At 39.3% G+C, this 17,307-nt stretch overlaps 2 protein-coding genes across 4 annotated transcripts; one reads left to right on the plus strand and one right to left on the minus strand.

The window, feature by feature from the left end:
• Positions 1–7,987: 7,987 nt before the first annotated feature.
• LOC121804597 (ATP-dependent Clp protease ATP-binding subunit ClpA homolog CD4B, chloroplastic-like) lies at positions 7,988–13,078 on the plus strand. The gene is made up of 10 exons (XM_042204202.1): positions 7,988–8,187; positions 8,737–9,320; positions 9,524–9,639; positions 9,728–9,850; positions 9,932–10,117; positions 10,432–10,647; positions 10,850–11,067; positions 11,216–11,291; positions 11,387–11,476; positions 11,558–13,078. The coding sequence occupies exons 2-10, from the start codon at positions 8,753–8,755 to the stop codon at positions 12,740–12,742; spliced, it is 2,778 nt and encodes a 925-aa protein (XP_042060136.1). The 5' UTR covers positions 7,988–8,187; positions 8,737–8,752; the 3' UTR covers positions 12,743–13,078.
• A 681-nt stretch (positions 13,079–13,759) lies between these two features.
• On the minus strand, positions 13,760–16,642 carry LOC121803345. Of its 3 annotated transcripts, XR_006050965.1 has the most exons (4): positions 15,619–16,642; positions 14,659–14,748; positions 14,465–14,587; positions 13,760–14,012 (listed from the first exon to the last, which is right to left on the minus strand). XR_006050965.1 is itself a non-coding variant. In XM_042203026.1 (2 exons), the coding sequence occupies exon 1, from the start codon at positions 16,371–16,373 to the stop codon at positions 15,624–15,626; it is 750 nt and encodes a 249-aa protein (XP_042058960.1). In that variant the 5' UTR covers positions 16,374–16,637; the 3' UTR covers positions 13,760–14,012; positions 15,619–15,623. The 3 variants fall into 3 exon arrangements, 2 of the variants coding, with proteins under 2 accessions (XP_042058960.1, XP_042058959.1); XM_042203026.1 differs by lacking the exons at positions 14,465–14,587; positions 14,659–14,748 and having other exon boundaries at positions 15,619–16,637; XM_042203025.1 differs by lacking the exons at positions 13,760–14,012; positions 14,465–14,587 and having other exon boundaries at positions 14,594–14,748; positions 15,619–16,636.
• Positions 16,643–17,307: the final 665 nt, after the last annotated feature.

A 17,307-nucleotide genomic window follows, 5' to 3' on the forward strand; every position in this document is an offset into this window, starting at 1 on the left:
TACCTTCTTAAAAAGTAATGGACTCCAAGAAAAGAAGGTAAATTAAAAAGGTAAACAAAATAACTAACTTTTTACCTTTTTCTATCAAGAAGAGGTAAAGATACCTTCTCAAAATGAAAGAAGGTATAATACCTCCTCAAATACTCTTTCCATTGGAGCATGAAATTTTATGAAGAAGAGGTAAATATGGTAGTTATTTCTCTTTACCTTTCCATTTACCATATCCCTTGGAGATGCTCTGAGATAGGCCTTCAACTTCTGAATCTCAGACTTTAACTTCGCAGCTATGCGCATATCATCCACATACAGAACCAGGTAGATCATGGAACCATCATCAACTTTGTTGTGATACACACAACAATCATACAGACTCCCCCAACTGGATCATGTAGCTATCAAATCTCTTAACTATTGCCTTGGAGACTACTTTAGTCTATATAAGTACTTCTTCATCTTGCACACATAATCATCTTTGCCAGGAACCACTAATCCCTCTGGATGATTCATGTAGATATCTTCCTCCAGCAATCCATGTAGGAAAGCTGTCTTCGCATCTAGTTGTTCAAGTTTCAAGTCATAATGTGCAACCGTCGCAGATAATACTCTGATGGAAGTGTGTCTAACCACTGGTGAGAATATCTCATTAAGTCATCTCCAATCATTTACACCAAACTCAAACCCATTTTTGAGTATGCGTCACACCAAAATATAATTTTACTCCATCATTTACTCCAAACTCAAACCCAAAATAATATTCCACATTCACTTACTTTTTATACTTTCTTAAATTATACTTACATACTTATTTAAATTATATATTAACCACAACACTTTATTAATAATTTATATTAATTAATTAATTAATTATATAAAATTATATTACTAATATATTTATATATTAATAAATGTACTCTATTTAAAAAAAAACTACTTTAAATATTAAACTACACTAAACACATAATCAAAATTACACAAAACATATCAAAATAAACTTATAAATTAGCTAAAATTCAAGACTTTGAAAATTAAACATATATGAAAGCATTCTATTATTATCAACCCAAAGAAATATTTTAGTGAAGAATTTATCAAGGTATTTATTGCACATCCTGGGAAAGAAACTTATTTTTCATACTCCATCCATCCCATAAAAATATGTGTTTTTTCCATTTTCATCTATCCCACAAAAATATGTGCTTTCCATTTTTAGAAAGTTATATCAAGGTGCAGAACACCCCATCATGTGTCCTTATCCTGATTGAACCAATGGCAACCACCTTGCAAACATCACTGTTAGCCATGGAAATAGTCTCCATCTATCTGCTCATAAATGGTAAAATACTCTTTGTGCGGACATAGATGGTACGATGCTCCTGAATAAAAATTTCACACATCAATACAGTGTGGTTGTTCATCTACAACCAGCGCTAAGCTTTCTTCAGAATTTGGGTCATCAGCTTCTGCCACAGTTGTAGAACCGTTAGCATACTCTTTCTTGCCCTGTTTCTTCTTCTTCTTATTCCGACAATCATACTTCCAATGCCCTAGTTCTAAATAATAGTTGCATATTTCGTCGGGTTTAGGACCTTTTGAACCTTTGGAGTTCGGCTTCGTCTTCCAAGATTTCTTCCGTCCCTTATCCGTAGCAGATAATCCTGATACCTGACTTTCTATGGTTGAACTAGTTGTCTGTTGTCAATCTTCTCTGATGTGGTGAGCAGATCGAACATCTTCTAGAGACAGAGTTTCTTTCCCAGTCATAAAAGACTCAACAAAATCTTTATACGACCTAGGCAAAGAAACTAGAAGAATTAAAACAATATCCTTATCTTCTACTTTAACATCAATATTATACATATCCAGCAAAATTTTGTTTAAATTTTCCTGATGATTCTGAAGGGGCATACCTTCTTGCATGCATAATCAGAACAGACATTGCTTCAGGAGCAACTTATTGGTTAGAGACTTCGTCATGCATAAACTCTCCAACTTCGTCCAGAGGGCAGCAACAGTTTCTTGATCAGCAACTTCGATGATAACATCGTCAGACAGGCACAACATGATTGTCGCGTGAGCCTATTCATCTATGATTGTCCACTCTTCATCCTTCTTGTCTACCTTCTTCGTTTTTAGCGGCTCCCACAATCCCTGCTGCTTCAACAGCGATCGCATCTTGATCTGCCATAAACCAAAACTATTTCTCCCATCGAATTTGTCAACCTTCACATTCAAAGTAGACATCTAGACATCTTTGATCGATTTAGCACAGAAACCCTAACAGTGCGGAATTCAAAACCTTAGTCGAAAGACCATGCTCTAGATACCAGTTTGTTATGACAGTATAGAGTAATCGTGTAATCGAGACAAACAAAAACGTAAAGAGATACATATTTACGTGGTTCACCAACGTTGTGTTGGCTACATCCACAGGTAGAAAACGAGAATAGATTGTATTATGACAGCGGTTTCAGATTACACAGTTAGGTGTCATACTTCTATATAAATAGGCACACACATGACAGACTAGGTTTAGGGTTGAACATGATAGACTAGGTCAGGCACGACCCCCATTTGGCTAACGCAAACCATATAGATTCAAGGCAAACTAGCAAAACCCCTTATACACTATTAATGAATGCTCATTTATGAATGTTGAACATGCATAACATTAATTAATGCTTTAATCAGAAAACAAAAAATCTAAATATCATGATCATCTACTTAGAATGAAGATCGACCCCTCACTAAATACATAAAACATTACTACTTTTTTAATTTCACTAAAAAGAGTAAAGTATTGGAAAATAGGGGCAGAATAGGTAAATCAAGAAAATTCAAGATGTCCACATTCATGATTGATACGGAATTTAATATGAAGTTGTTATTTGGAGTAAATAAAGAATAAAATAGTTGAATATCTTAATGAGAACAAATGAGAAAGTGATTTATTTCCAAATATAAGAAGTGAACATCTTGAATGAGACAAACTAAAAAGGAAAGATAAACATCTTAAATAGGATAGAGAAAGTAGCAAATAATCTCGTCCTGCCATAGCTGAGGTAGCTGAGTACACGCTTTAAAGGATTGTACATGTTTTACCATCAAACCCTCTGTTTCTAGTAGTGTATAGTTAATCTATGCACTATTTGACTATTATCCAGATAATTTGATGCGCATGATAAATGAACTCAGGCTGTCAGATCGTATTGCTTTCGAATCAAACGGCTATTCCAAGCATTTGGAGTATGCTTGTGGAAATAGTAGTAAGAGCATCCCCATCCATGCTCTTGCCAAAGAGCAAGGAAGTGGGTCCGGACCCACTTTTATTAATTTTTTACTCCCTGCTCTTTGGCATGAGCACAACACCCACATCCATGCTCTTCCACAAGTGCATGCTCAAGGGTCCCACCATTCTATTATTTAATTTAAATACTTCAATTACTAAAATATTTCCACAATATTAAATGCAACGCGAAAGACTATTACAAATTACTAAAAAAATTAAAAGTTACGTAATTAAAATCCTAAAAATTAAAAATTACATAATTAAAATCCTAAAAATAAAAAAATCCTAAAAATTGAGATTGAGAGAGTTGTTTGGTATAGTGTCATTTTTTTGTGTTTGAAATGAGAGTATTTATAAATGAAAGTATGAATTTTGGGGTAAAAATAATGAAAAAATAAATAAAGTGTGGAAAATGGATATATTTTATTAAGAAGTGGGAAAATATTTTTTTTTTATTAAATCTGAATTTTTCATATTTTTTCACAATTTTAAAAAATAATAATAAAAAATGATAAAGCAACGGCCAACCAGAGCTTGCCACGTTGGATGCTCGTGCTCTTGCCGTTGGCACGGACGTGCTCTATGCATCGAGCAGGGCCGTGCCATTGGCAGAGCACAACGACGAGTAGGGGTCTGCTCTTGCCGATAGCACGGACGCCATCCTTGAGCAAGAGCACCGATGGTCATACTCTAATAAGCTAATGGTAGTAGCTAGGCATGCACACGGTTCAAAAACCGCCGGTTCCGGTTCGGAACCGGCCCACCAAGGGTTCCGGCGGTTCCGGTTTCGGTTCAAAAAACCGACGGTTCATGGGGCGGTTCAAAACCGCTGGTTTTTTGCCGAAACCGCCGGTTCGACGGTTCGTAATTTTTTTTTTTGTATTTTCTTATTTATTTATCTATGAAATGTGCGTAAACAAAATTCAAAATATCACGATGAAAATTGCAATTTTATTGAGATTACAAGTTACAACAATTACAAATCACAAAAAACTTGAAGTCTTAAACAAAAAATTTAAATACAACGACACTACTAGTCTAGAACGAAGCTAATTACAAATTACAAAAAAGACTTGAAGTTCTGAACAATAAATTTATAAGTATATATATACTCTTAGTCTGCGAAGGAGATGTTTCTACATAACTAAATTGAGGACACCTTTAGCAATTCAACCTTAAATGTTGAGTTTAGTTTAACCATCAACAATTATAGTAGAATTATAGAGAAATCTACTTAACCGACTAGAGTATATACAAATACAATTATTTAATTGTATTTGCATATTTTTAAAGTAGAAACAAATGAAAAAAAAGAAATAAAAGAAAAAAGACTTGAGCTCAACTTAAATTTAAAATTTAAGTTGAGGTGCCTACGTATCCCTAATGCTCATTTGCATTAGGGAATCAAAGCCCATGTAGTTCTCTTACCTTACTTACCTATTTGGCTTGGCCGGCGGTTGACGGTTGGGTTGCCCTACGATTCATCCTCGGTGAATTCTTCTTGTGATTCCTCCTGACGATCATCCCAATCATTTTCTTGTTCTCTGACGTCAGCTTTGGCCAAATTATCAAGTAACATCACAGCTTCCATATTTTTCGCGGAGAGTTTACTTCTTGATTCATCCAACACACATGACCCAACACTGAAAGCGGACTCGACGACGACAGTGGAAGCCGGAAGTGAAAAAATCTCCTTGGCCATTGACGCAAGTATGAGAAAATCTTTCTCGTGTGTTCCCCACCAATTGAGGAAGTCGATTTGGGCGGGAGGAGTATGACCTTCATCACCAAAAGAAAAGAGTGAATCGAAATATAAATCTAACTCACTTACCATACCTGAGGTCGACCTTCCGCCGGTGCTGTAGTTGTATAGGTCGGCTAATTGGGATTGCGCGTTGGGGTCATCATAATCAGTTTGAAATGCGAAGCCAATTATGTTTTTGAGGAGGGGTAGGTCTTCTGACTTGGTGGGTACTGTTATACTTGGTTTCATATTCGGTGTAGAGAGCATGCAAGTTAAACTCGAAGGTTTGTTGGACAATTGACCGGTCCGGGAGGTTTATTTGAAATGTTTCGGTTAGGTTTACTCCCCATTGGTCATTGGTATCCGCTTGCAATGCTTGAAGTGGACCAAGATCAATAGAACTCAAATTGTTATAATAAAAATCTAAAATATTGGAGGTACCGGCTAATTTCCATTTTGGATCCAAGACCTTTGAAATAAAAAACACCGTTGGAATCTCACTGAAATACTTAAGCCATTTGTCAATCATATAATATAAAACACGCATCAATTCAGGAGAAGAGCAAACATTTTTCATCGCAGTTTTAAAACCAAATGATATATACATGCAATGCTCTAAAACACGAACAACAGTGCAATAATAAATACCCGATAATTCAACAGTCGCATTTTTGAAATATTTGAACAATTTAAATAGACTCACGCTATGATCCCAACAACTATGCGACAGATATAAATCAGAAACGGGATAGGTTCTAAAAAATCACACAAAGAATCTTTATGTGTCAAAGTAGAATTCAGACAATCATATGTCGAATTCCATCTATGAGACACATTCATGGTAAAATTCGTATATCTTACCTTCTTTTGATGGCAATACTTCTTCCAAGCTTTGCCAATAGGCAGCTTTTGATGGATTAATCTAACTACAGTTCTAATAGGACTAACATACTTTTGCCATAATTCAAGCGCATCTTGTACACATAAATTCAAAATATGACATATGCATCTTTGATGAAAATACTTACCACCAATAACCGGAGCACAAACCGCAATCAAGTCATTAATACTTGCAGTGTTAGCAGTTGCATTATCAAAACCAACAGAAAATATCTTATTGCATAATTGAAACTCATTCAAAACTTGAATAATTAAAGAAGCAATTTCGGGTGCAGTCTGTGGTATCTCAAATTCTCTAAAACCAATTAAACGCCTGTTCAAAGTCCAACTATTGTCCACAAAGTGAACCGTAATGCCCATGTATGAATGTCTATTAAAAGAATCAGTCCATACATCTAAGCAAATGTTCACTTTGTGTCCCAAGGTTAGCAAATAACGTGATAATTCAACTTTTTTCTCCAAACATTGTCTAACGGTAGATCGTTGAACGGTCATTCGACCTACTCTTATGACAGCTACGTTCAAACCACTTTACATAGTAACCTCAATTTTTTTATCATCATAAACATTAAAAGGAAAATGCTTCATTGCAACCCATCTAGTCATAACGCCAGTAAAATTTTTAAGATCATATTTAAACAGAGGCGTACTTGACGAACCTGAGCCACCAGGTTGGAAGTTTAGTTAGGTTTGGGTAAAGGCAATGCCACATTCTACCGGATGCTTTGTCACCAAATGACGACGAATGGTGTCATATCCCCCACCACTCGCAAATTTGTAGACTTTATCACAATAGTTACAATATGCATGAAACGCCGAACGCCGATGTCTCTTCTTGAGAGAGCAGATCATTAGGACTTGGAATTACCACCAGGACCTTCTTGTAGTGTTTAACAAAAATATCAGATTTTAATGTTTTTTGAGTGGGTGGAGGGGGAGGCATGTCCTCATTTCCGCTGGTGTTAGACGGAATACGAGAATGAGATATATCATCATTGTTGTCCGAGTCCGACGATATAGACACGTCGTACTCGTCATCTTGTTGTTGGGAACTACCACCGCCCCTCCCCCCACCTTGATGCATTTCAGCGAGTAGCATGACGGTCCTATGATCTTCTTCTATCTATAAATATGATATAAGTTGAAGTTTTAATTAGGAACACAAAAAAATTAAAAAACTCAATCTTATGAAATTATGAATTGTAAAAATAATTTTATTTTTTAGAACTTACTTGTATGCGTTCAGTCGCCACTCGGGAAACCTGTTCCATAACTTCTCGACGACTAAGTCGCTTTGATCTTTGGGGACGACTACTTTGATCTTGGACAATTCCTTTGCCCCGATCACCACGTCCCGGTCCACCACGAGAAAAAGATATAATGCAAAATGAAAGTAGTATGAAATATGGAGTATTGAATAAATGGTAAATTACGAACACAACAACAAATATAGTAGTAAACAACTTGAGTAATTAAAGAGAATGAGGATAGAGAATAGAAAAATTGAGATTGAGAAGAAAATCCTTGTTAACACAAGAATGAAGTGAGTAAAAATGATGGGGGAAGTGGGGTATTTATAGGAGTAAAATTGAAAGAAATAAAAAAAAATTCAAATTTCAAATTTCGGCCGGTTTACCGCCTGAACCGGCGGTTCAGTCCACGATTTCTGACCGATTTTCACGCCTATACATTGCCACCTATACGCTGCCACCTGAAAAAGGTAACCGACGGTTTTTGGAAACCGGCGATTTTTCTGCACACCTAGCCTAAAAACCTACGCCATAGCCGGAATCCTACCTTTGGAACCGCCGGTTCAAACCGGCGAACCGGCGGTTTTGAACCGCCGGTTATGGTTCACGTTTTTTTTGAACCTGAATCGGCCCGCTTGAACTGCCGAACCTTAGGCGCTAGTTCCGATTTGTGAACCGGCAGTTCGGAACTGCCGGTTAACCGACGGTCCGGTTCGGTTTGTGCATGCTTAGTAGTAGCGTAGAAGAAAACAGTAACGTAAATTCAGTAAATAAGAAAATAAAATCAAAGAGGGGAGAGGCTATTATCGATTTATCATCCACATTTATCTATATATCTCTTGCATATCGGCATTTGAGATCGTGGAAATCCGGCCGACTAAATTTGGGGTGGCTCTTCTTTTTATCTCTTGAAAACGGAACGGACCCTTTTCCTACCTTATTTATCAATTCCATCCTCTTTAATTGTTGGATTAGTGTATCTACGATTGTTTTTTCCCTTCATTCCAGTGAGTTATTCTTCTTCTTCACCTGATTTACCGATGTGGGTTCTGGTTTAATTTTGTGAGTTTTTGTGGTCTTCGATTAATTCGAGGTCTCGTTGAAAAAAAGCTGGTCTTTCTCTCTGTTGCTTGCGAGCGGTGAAAGCTTGTAATTGAAATTCATTGTTGCTTTGGTCAATTGATTGTATGCAATCAGAATTGATTTTTGGGATTTTGGTAGTATTGCTTACTATTAGCATGAATCTGTAATTAAATTGTGCAAATTACTGCTGGTTGCTAAGATTTGAGCTTTCTACTCTTATTTGAATTCGGACAGTATCTTGATCTCATTTCAGCTGGTGGCAGACTTCCAAGTATATTTTTTGTTTGTAGAGAAAGTTGATTTCATGTTAATTATTGTCTCTGGGATATGAACTGTGGAATTTGTTGATTGTAGGGATACATGTTTGTTGTCTGTTTATTGCATAATGATCAATCGAGTGTTGGTACAGTGATTTTTCTAGCAATACTCTGCTTGAGAGACCTGTCTAACTGCTATTGTTGATTTATACCCAGTCCTTTGGAGGTATACATGGCGCACGTTTTAGTTCAATCGACCAGCTTCCCATCTTCAGTTGGTTTGGTAAATAATGGGCAGTTTGAGGGATCGAGCAAAAACAAAAAGGCATCCACAATGCTCTGCTGTACAAAGTCGGCCCCTGTGAGAGTGAGGAGTTACTCAGGACTTCGAGGAGCTAATGCCTTGGACATGTTGGTGAGAAAAAGTGGTCAGACACTCCAATCAAAGGTTGCCTCAGCCACCTTTGGCAAGCGAGGGAAGAAACAGCGAATGGTGCCACGGGCAATGTTTGAGCGCTTCACAGAAAAAGCAATTAAAGTCATTATGCTTGCACAGGAGGAGGCAAGACGGCTTGGACATAACTTTGTTGGAACAGAACAGATTTTGCTGGGGCTTATTGGTGAGGGCACTGGTATTGCTGCAAAGGTGCTCAAGTCCATGGGTATCAATCTCAAGGATGCACGTGTGGAGGTTGAGAAAATAATTGGACGAGGTAGTGGATTTGTGGCTGTGGAGATCCCTTTTACGCCTCGTGCAAAGCGTGTCTTAGAACTCTCTTTGGAGGAAGCCCGTCAGCTTGGTAAGTTTGTTTTGCATGATTGTGTTTTTCTTCTTGCATTTTGTGTTCCTCACCTAATGGATACAACTATTCCCGCAACATTGACTATGTTCTTTTGTTTTTAAGCTTTAGCCCTTTGATTATCGAAATGATGCAGTACTTGTATTGGACCTGTTCACTGTGGGTCATCTATGTTTTCACGTTGGTGCTCCCTGTTGATTCAGGTCACAATTACATTGGATCGGAGCACTTGTTGTTGGGATTGCTGCGTGAGGGTGAAGGTGTGGCAGCTCGTGTCCTTGAGAATTTAGGTGCTGACCCTAGCAACATTAGAACTCAGGTAAGTATTTCTTCTGTTTTTTTTGTCTACTTCACAATTCACATATTTTTTGTAATTTGGAACCCAAGTAAATTTTTATGGTGATTAGGTTATCAGAATGGTGGGTGAAAGTGCTGAGGCTGTTGGAGCTGGTGTTGGGGGTGGGAGCTCGGGCAACAAGATGCCCACACTAGAGGAGTACGGTACCAATTTGACCAAGCTAGCAGAGGAGGTAATATTTTTCTTAAGTTCTATATCTTATTTAAAATTTTTATGAAAGCACTTCCATATCTAATCCTCATGATTATTTTAGGGTAAGCTAGATCCAGTTGTCGGAAGGCAGGATCAAATTGAGCGTGTGACTCAAATTCTGGGACGTCGCACTAAAAATAACCCCTGTCTCATCGGAGAACCAGGAGTTGGAAAAACAGCAATTGCTGAGGGTCTTGCTCAGAGAATTGCCAATGGGGATGTTCCAGAGACAATTGAGGGGAAGAAGGTTAGCTAGTTGACACCATTACGATAAGAGTAGTACTTAAATGTATATGCAGGTTGCTAATAGTTAACCTTGGAGGGACAAAGCACAAAAAGATGCAGATACTCAATTTTTGAATATATGAAATGGTGCATTTGATAATGAATAATGATGGAACATGAAAATAATTGGCAGGGAAAATTTAGTTTATGTGCTAATACACGAATTCTCTCTCTCTCTCTCTCTCTCTCTCTCTCCCTCTCTCTCTCTTTTTTCTGATTATTGGTGCTACTATACTGGAACTGCAATTTTGAGGAGGTTTTTATTTGGTTTATCAGGTTATTACTCTAGATATGGGTCTTCTTGTTGCTGGGACTAAGTATCGTGGTGAATTTGAAGAAAGATTGAAGAAGCTGATGGAGGAAATCAAGCAAAGTGATGAAATCATTCTCTTCATTGATGAGGTGCACACATTGATTGGAGCAGGAGCTGCAGAGGGAGCAATCGATGCTGCAAACATATTGAAGCCTGCTTTGGCTCGTGGTGAATTACAGGTAAGCTGGGATGTATATATTGTTGTATTTGCCACTAATTTTTGCATAAATCACTATGAAAGTTTCTGAAACTTGTAGTGTTGAGATCGAATAATCCAGTGTTTATTAATGTGATGAAATGTCATCACCAAAATTGTGTTCGTGTTTCTAAGATTTTTCAAGATGTATTTACTTACTAATGCCAACTATGATCTGCTTGCAGTGTATAGGTGCCACTACACTTGATGAGTACCGGAAACACATCGAGAAGGATCCTGCACTCGAAAGGAGGTTTCAACCTGTCAAGGTCCCTGAACCAACAGTAGATGAAACCATTCAGATTCTTAAAGGGCTTCGAGAGCGCTACGAGATCCACCACAAGCTTCGTTACACTGATGAAGCATTAGTTGCTGCAGCACAGTTGTCATATCAGTATATCAGGTATGGAGTTTTCAGTCTCATGATTAGTTATCGTTTCTCTTTTTTTTCTGTTTAAAATCTTTTTATCAGTAGTTCTTTACTTCTTTTCAATTTTGGTATAGTTGGTTATATGAACACTCTGTACTTACAATCACTTTGCCTGTTTCAGTGATCGATTTTTGCCTGATAAGGCAATTGACTTGGTTGATGAAGCTGGTTCCCGAGTCCGACTTCGTCATGCACAGGTAGGCACCGTTCTTAGAGGTTCACTTGCTATTTCTTGGTGTTATATGAAGTGGTGGTAATATATGATGGTGATTTATCATTTCATCCTCTGCAGCTACCCGAAGAAGCTAGAGAGCTCGAGAGAGAACTCAGGCAGATCACTAAGGAGAAGAATGAGGCTGTCCGAGGTCAAGACTTTGAGAAGGTAAATTTGGATTTATGATTTATGGTATACGTTCTATTTGTGCCTGGTTCCCAAACTAAATTACTTCAAACAAATTGTCAGGCTGGGGAGCTGCGTGATAGAGAAATGGATCTAAAGGCACAGATATCGGCTCTTGTAGACAAAAAGAAGGAGATGTCAAAGGCAGAAAGTGAGGCTGGGGATGGAGGTCCAGTAGTCACAGAGGTTGACATTCAACACATTGTTTCTTCTTGGACCGGCATCCCTGTAGAGAAGGTGTCCACTGACGAATCTGACCGACTCCTCAAGATGGAGGAGACCCTTCACACGAGGGTCATCGGGCAAGACGAAGCTGTCAAAGCCATTAGTCGTGCTATTCGCCGGGCCCGTGTTGGTCTCAAGAATCCAAACCGCCCTATCGCTAGCTTCATCTTCTCCGGTCCAACTGGTGTGGGTAAATCAGAACTGGCTAAAGCACTGGCTGCTTACTACTTTGGATCCGAAGAGGCCATGATCCGGCTCGATATGAGTGAGTTCATGGAGCGACACACTGTATCAAAGCTTATCGGTTCGCCCCCTGGTTATGTTGGCTACACTGAAGGTGGACAGCTAACAGAGGCCGTCCGGCGCCGCCCGTATACCGTTGTGCTCTTTGATGAAATTGAGAAGGCTCATCCTGATGTCTTCAACATGATGCTTCAAATTCTTGAAGATGGAAGGTTGACCGACAGCAAAGGTAGAACCGTGGACTTCAAAAACACGCTGCTCATAATGACCTCAAATGTTGGAAGTAGTGTAATTGAGAAGGGAGGCCGTCGTATAGGTTTCGATCTGGACTACGACGAGAAGGATAGCAGTTACAACCGGATCAAGAGTTTGGTGACGGAAGAGCTGAAACAGTACTTCCGGCCCGAGTTCTTGAACAGATTGGATGAGATGATTGTATTCCGGCAGCTCACCAAGCTCGAGGTGAAGGAGATTGCGGATATAATGCTGAAGGAGGTCTTCGAGAGGCTCAAAACCAAGGAAATAGAGCTTCAGGTGACAGAGAGATTCAGAGATAGGGTGGTGGACGAAGGATACAACCCGAGCTACGGAGCTAGGCCCCTCCGAAGAGCCATCATGAGACTCTTGGAGGATAGCATGGCTGAGAAGATGCTCGCACGTGAGATAAAGGAAGGCGATTCCGTTATTGTGGATGTGGATTCAGATGGGAACGTGATCGTTCTCAATGGGAGCAGTGGTACCCCTCCCGAACCGGCAGCACCTGAGCCCATGGTAGTTTAGACTTGGCCTTTGAGTTATCGACTGTGGTAGTGTTGTCTGTAATGCGTTTGAATTTGTCCGCGAATGGTCATCCGGCGATGCAGTGGTCATTGGCCGTGAACAGCGGCCAGCACCAGCAGCTCTTTAGATTATTATATCAACTACTCTGATGAACTGTATGAAAATTGTAGCTTTTCAGTAGGGATGAGTTGTTACACTTGCAGGGGTATGTTGTTTCGGATGGTGATTCCCTTGAGACATTGGTTCTCTGTTTGTTTCTTGCTGTCTGTATTAAACTGTTAGACTGGTAGTACTCCCTCCGTTCCGTCCCATTAAAGATGGCTAACTTTTATTTTAGTTTGTTCCAACTAAGATGATCTATTAACAAAAAAAAATGAAAATATAGTTATCTCTACTATTCTATCTTGCTTATTTTACTTTTTCTATTTAAAATATAAAATAAAACTATATGAAATTTTGAGTCGTTTAAAATATAAAATAAAACTATATGAAATTTTGAGTCGTTCAAGGAAAGGGTATCTTCCTTGGGATGGAGGGAGTAGCATAAGATGGGATTCGAAGGAGTAGCACAAAACTTATTCATCAGCATTTTGCAGTCAAAAAGTAATCGACGTTATTAATAAGCTGCTTGCTAGACTAACTAAGTCGTCGTAGTATAGTGGTAAGTATTCATGCTTGATAGACAATAACTAAGTCGTTGTAATCTAGTTGTAAGTATTCCCGCGGGTGAATGTAATAAATTAATGAAATATGATTCTTATTATTGGACGAGGTAGTATCTACATAGCATATACCAAAATTCAAACTAGAACTATTTTTCTCCCCCTCCCTCGGCAAATCCCAATCACAAAGATTGTACTCCCTCCGTTCCACAAAAGATATCACACTTATGAAACGGCACGAGATTTTAGGAGATTGTGTTTTATGTGTTAAGTGGAGAAAGAAAATATAATATTTATATTAATGTGAGAGAACTTTTACTAAAAATGGAAATATGACATCTTTAGTAGAACAAACTAAAAAGGAAAGTGAGTCATCTTTTATGGGACGGAGGGAGTATCTCAAAAGAAAAAAAAAATTCCACATCAAATAATCATCATAATTCTAAGTTTGACATACTAGTACTAGTATAAAAAAGAAGGTATCAAGATTTGTTGGCAACAAGCTGTTCAATGAGATCAGCAGCTTCTCGGATGCATGATATGTTGTCTTGGTTATCCTCTTGGACTGTAATGTCAAACTCTTCTTCCAGCCCCATTACTATTTCCACCTGCACATCATAATCACGCATTCAAAATCAGATACTCCACTACTCAATCTGTTCCAAATCCAGGACAAGGCGGCAAGCCAGCTTTTTGGATTTGTAGGCAATCGGAAATCTACAAATAGGCAAATGACTCTATTCATTCACACGGACAGTTTCCAACATGACCTCAAAGTACATGAAAAAGTGGGTATGTCCTAGATTTGGAACTTGGAAGGCAAGTCCATTTGTTATTATCAGAAGTATGAGAGGCCATGTGAAAATGTAAGCTTGATTTTTCAAATCTACTCAGTAAATTCATCTTATTTTCCAAATCTAGGAAGAGCATAATTTTGAGTCAGTTCTTGATTTGAAATCGAAGTTACTTCGTTATGTACTAATGGCCATAATTGAAAGCAGGGGACATTTATTAAAAAGGGAGCGTAAGTAAGTGAAAGAAAATGGTGAGGGTTGGTTACAGTGTCAAGGGAGTCAGCTCAAAGATCTGTGAAAGTAGTCTGAGGGGTGATTTCCTTGTCAGCAGGCAGTGCAAGCTGCTTCCTCACTATTTCACACACTTTGTCTACTGTTTCTTTCTTTGCCTGCACCATAAACATTTCTCAGCATGAGGGGAGGGGGGAGATGGGGATGTAAGGATGTATGGGGTTCTTACAGCACAACTAATTTGGAAGCGGGAAGTAGTGAAGCGAGATGTACTCCTCCAACCAACTGTCGCCAACCTTAAACTCTTGCACAGCATCATCTGCCATAATGTTATTACATCACATTCTATACATAATTAAACCTACATTCCAGATCTGCTTCTTAATTACTACTCGATATCTTAGAATTGGTCCAGAGTGTGAATTGATTCATAAAACAGACTCTAGCTGACAGAAGTTTTCCAAAATTGAACATGGAAAAGCTGAAATTTTAACAAGAATATATACACTTTTTCACCTGGTTGGGCAGTCGAACTGCGCAAAGAAAATTGGCAGAAACAGAAGCCATAGTTGAGTAGAGATGATGAAGCAAGCAAAGCAGAAAGTGAAAACTCAAGTTTAGTAATTAATTGAGGTGTGAAAAAAGAGTGGTGAATATTCAGTCTTATCAACTGCAAGACATATCCCCAAATTTGCTGTTTTCTGCAATCACCTTTGGATTAGTAGGGGGGGCTTTTCTCACTAGTTGGCAAACTATCCAACAATTTTGTTTGCTTTTCACAAAATCGGATGCATTAGTCGGTCAAACTCAAACGGTTGGATTTGTTAACCGATAGTCATACTCAGAAGGATGCATAAATGAAATACTATATGATCGAACATTTCAAAGATTAGATGCACTACTAAATAAATGCCCGAATTTGAATTTTGTGGCACAATATTATTCTTTAGCTCTAGAATAGTTTTGAGTATTTAATCGATTTTTTTTATTTTGCTCCTAAATATGCAAAACGGCAATGGTTCAAGCTTTAAAGACTTCATCTTGAAATGAAACCTCGAATAAAATTGTTGTTCCAAGTCTAAATACACCAAATAATTTACATAATTTTTGAATTTCAACGAGCTAAGACGAAACTTGAGAAAGTGAGTAACATAAGCAAGAAATTAAGAGATAAAGATAAACAACTCACAAATTCTAGTCCACCCAATTTGAAATAATCCGCTCCAGTAAATGCACAACCTTCTCTGAAACACAAGTATCCCCATCACTCCCTGAAGTACAACTCCCCAATACAGCATTCAGCTCCAAAGCTTCCCTAACCCTCGCCTCCCTCAACAAACCCCTGTAAATACAAACCCTAATTCCATCCCCAATTACCAATTTTTCACATGCCATCACTCTCAAAACACGGAGACTGTCTAACATCATTCCATTCCTGCAAAATCCATCAACCAAACCAGCGTAGAGTTCCAGGTCCACCGCCACACCTCCGGGAAAATCGGGCCGCGCCACCCACTGGAAAATCTTGACGGCCATCTTCGGCCGACCGTTCTCGAAGAGTGAGGCGAGGATCATTTTCACGACGGGGATTAGAACCGACGGATCCGATGCGTTAGGGTTGAATTTGAGGGTGTTGAGCAGGTGCATTGGGTGGGTAAGATCGGGTTGGGAAGCGAGGCGGCTGATGAGAGAGGAGACAGGGAGTGAGGCGAGAGGAGGTCTGGCGGTGGAGAGGGCCGCGGAGATGAGATCGGTAGCTTCTTTCAGGTGGTTTGAGTCGCATAAGCGGCGGATTACGGCGTTGATTTGGTTAACTTCTTCCTCGGTTAGGGCGTTGGTCGTTATTGTAGACGTCTTCAATTGTCTGGATGCAGAGAATGAAGATAAGAGATTGAGGGATGAGCTTCGGTGGAAGAAGCGGAGCTTCTCCGCCGCAGATCGCATGGCGGCGGCGGCGGCGGCAGGAAAGAAAATAGAGTGCGGAGAGAATTCAAAGTTAAATGGTAAATATTCAAAATCTTGTTTTTATCCGCTAAGAGCATTCACAGTAGCTTCGCCCAACAATAGCTCCGTCATAGCACAGCCACAAACTCATCCTGCCACATCATCAGCACTAAAAATCCCTCTTGCCACATCATCAGGATCGGCAAATAGCTCAGCAATAGTCTAGTCACATCACTCCTAATTATATAAAATAAATAATTGACAATCACACAAAATACGAAATTAAATTTACGACACAGATACACGAAAATTCAATAATATTATTTAAATTAAAAAGTACATTAAAAAAATACATTAATTTAAAAAAAGTACATTAAAAAAATACATTAATTTTAAAAAAAATTACATTATTAAAAAAAAACCCCCGACCTCCGCCTCACTCCTCGTCTCCGTCGCCTCCACCGCTCGTGCCCCCGGTCTTCAAATCGTCACGCATGCTCACGAGCAATGTGTGAAGAAAGCTCTTCTCCTCGGGGTCCTCTGCCGCCTTCCAATCGGCTAAGATCTTGACCATCTGAGCACGCGTTTATTGACGCACGAAGAATTTGAGATCCTCTGTCGACTGACCAAGGAGTGATGCCGACTGGACCTCCTGGGACCCCCCGGCGCCCCCCCCTCGCCTCCCGTTGCGCCCGCCTTTGACCAACTGGGCGAGTTCGGCGAGCGAACGACGGAGGGGACGGGAGCTCCTGAGCACCCTCGGGGAGGTCGTGGGAACCACCGCTGCTGCCGCTGTAATCACCAGTATAGTTCAGTCGTTGCTTCTTCGGCCAGCCAGCGTCGACACCTGCCCGGAACTTCTCGGAGTCGTTCAACACCTCATAGCAGTTCCAGTAGGTGAACTCCTTATACAACCCGGGCTGAGGGAAGGCTT

The sequence above is a fragment of the Salvia splendens genome, chromosome 5 (genome assembly GCF_004379255.2).
Source record: "Salvia splendens isolate huo1 chromosome 5, SspV2, whole genome shotgun sequence".
In the NCBI taxonomy this organism is placed as follows: Eukaryota; Viridiplantae; Streptophyta; class Magnoliopsida; order Lamiales; family Lamiaceae; genus Salvia; species Salvia splendens.

Bases quoted from the DNA above. Each gene is read 5' to 3' on its own strand.
- LOC121804597 (XM_042204202.1), top strand. From the start codon at position 8,753: ATGGCGCACGTTTTAGTTCAATCGACCAGCTTCCCATCTTCAGTTGGT. The intron at 9,640-9,727 runs GTAAGTATTTCT...TATGGTGATTAG, and splicing joins CTAGCAACATTAGAACTCAG to GTTATCAGAATGGTGGGTGA. The intron at 11,292-11,386 runs GTAGGCACCGTT...CATCCTCTGCAG, and splicing joins TCCGACTTCGTCATGCACAG to CTACCCGAAGAAGCTAGAGA.
- LOC121803345 (XM_042203026.1), bottom strand. From the start codon at position 16,373: ATGCGATCTGCGGCGGAGAAGCTCCGCTTCTTCCACCGAAGCTCATCC.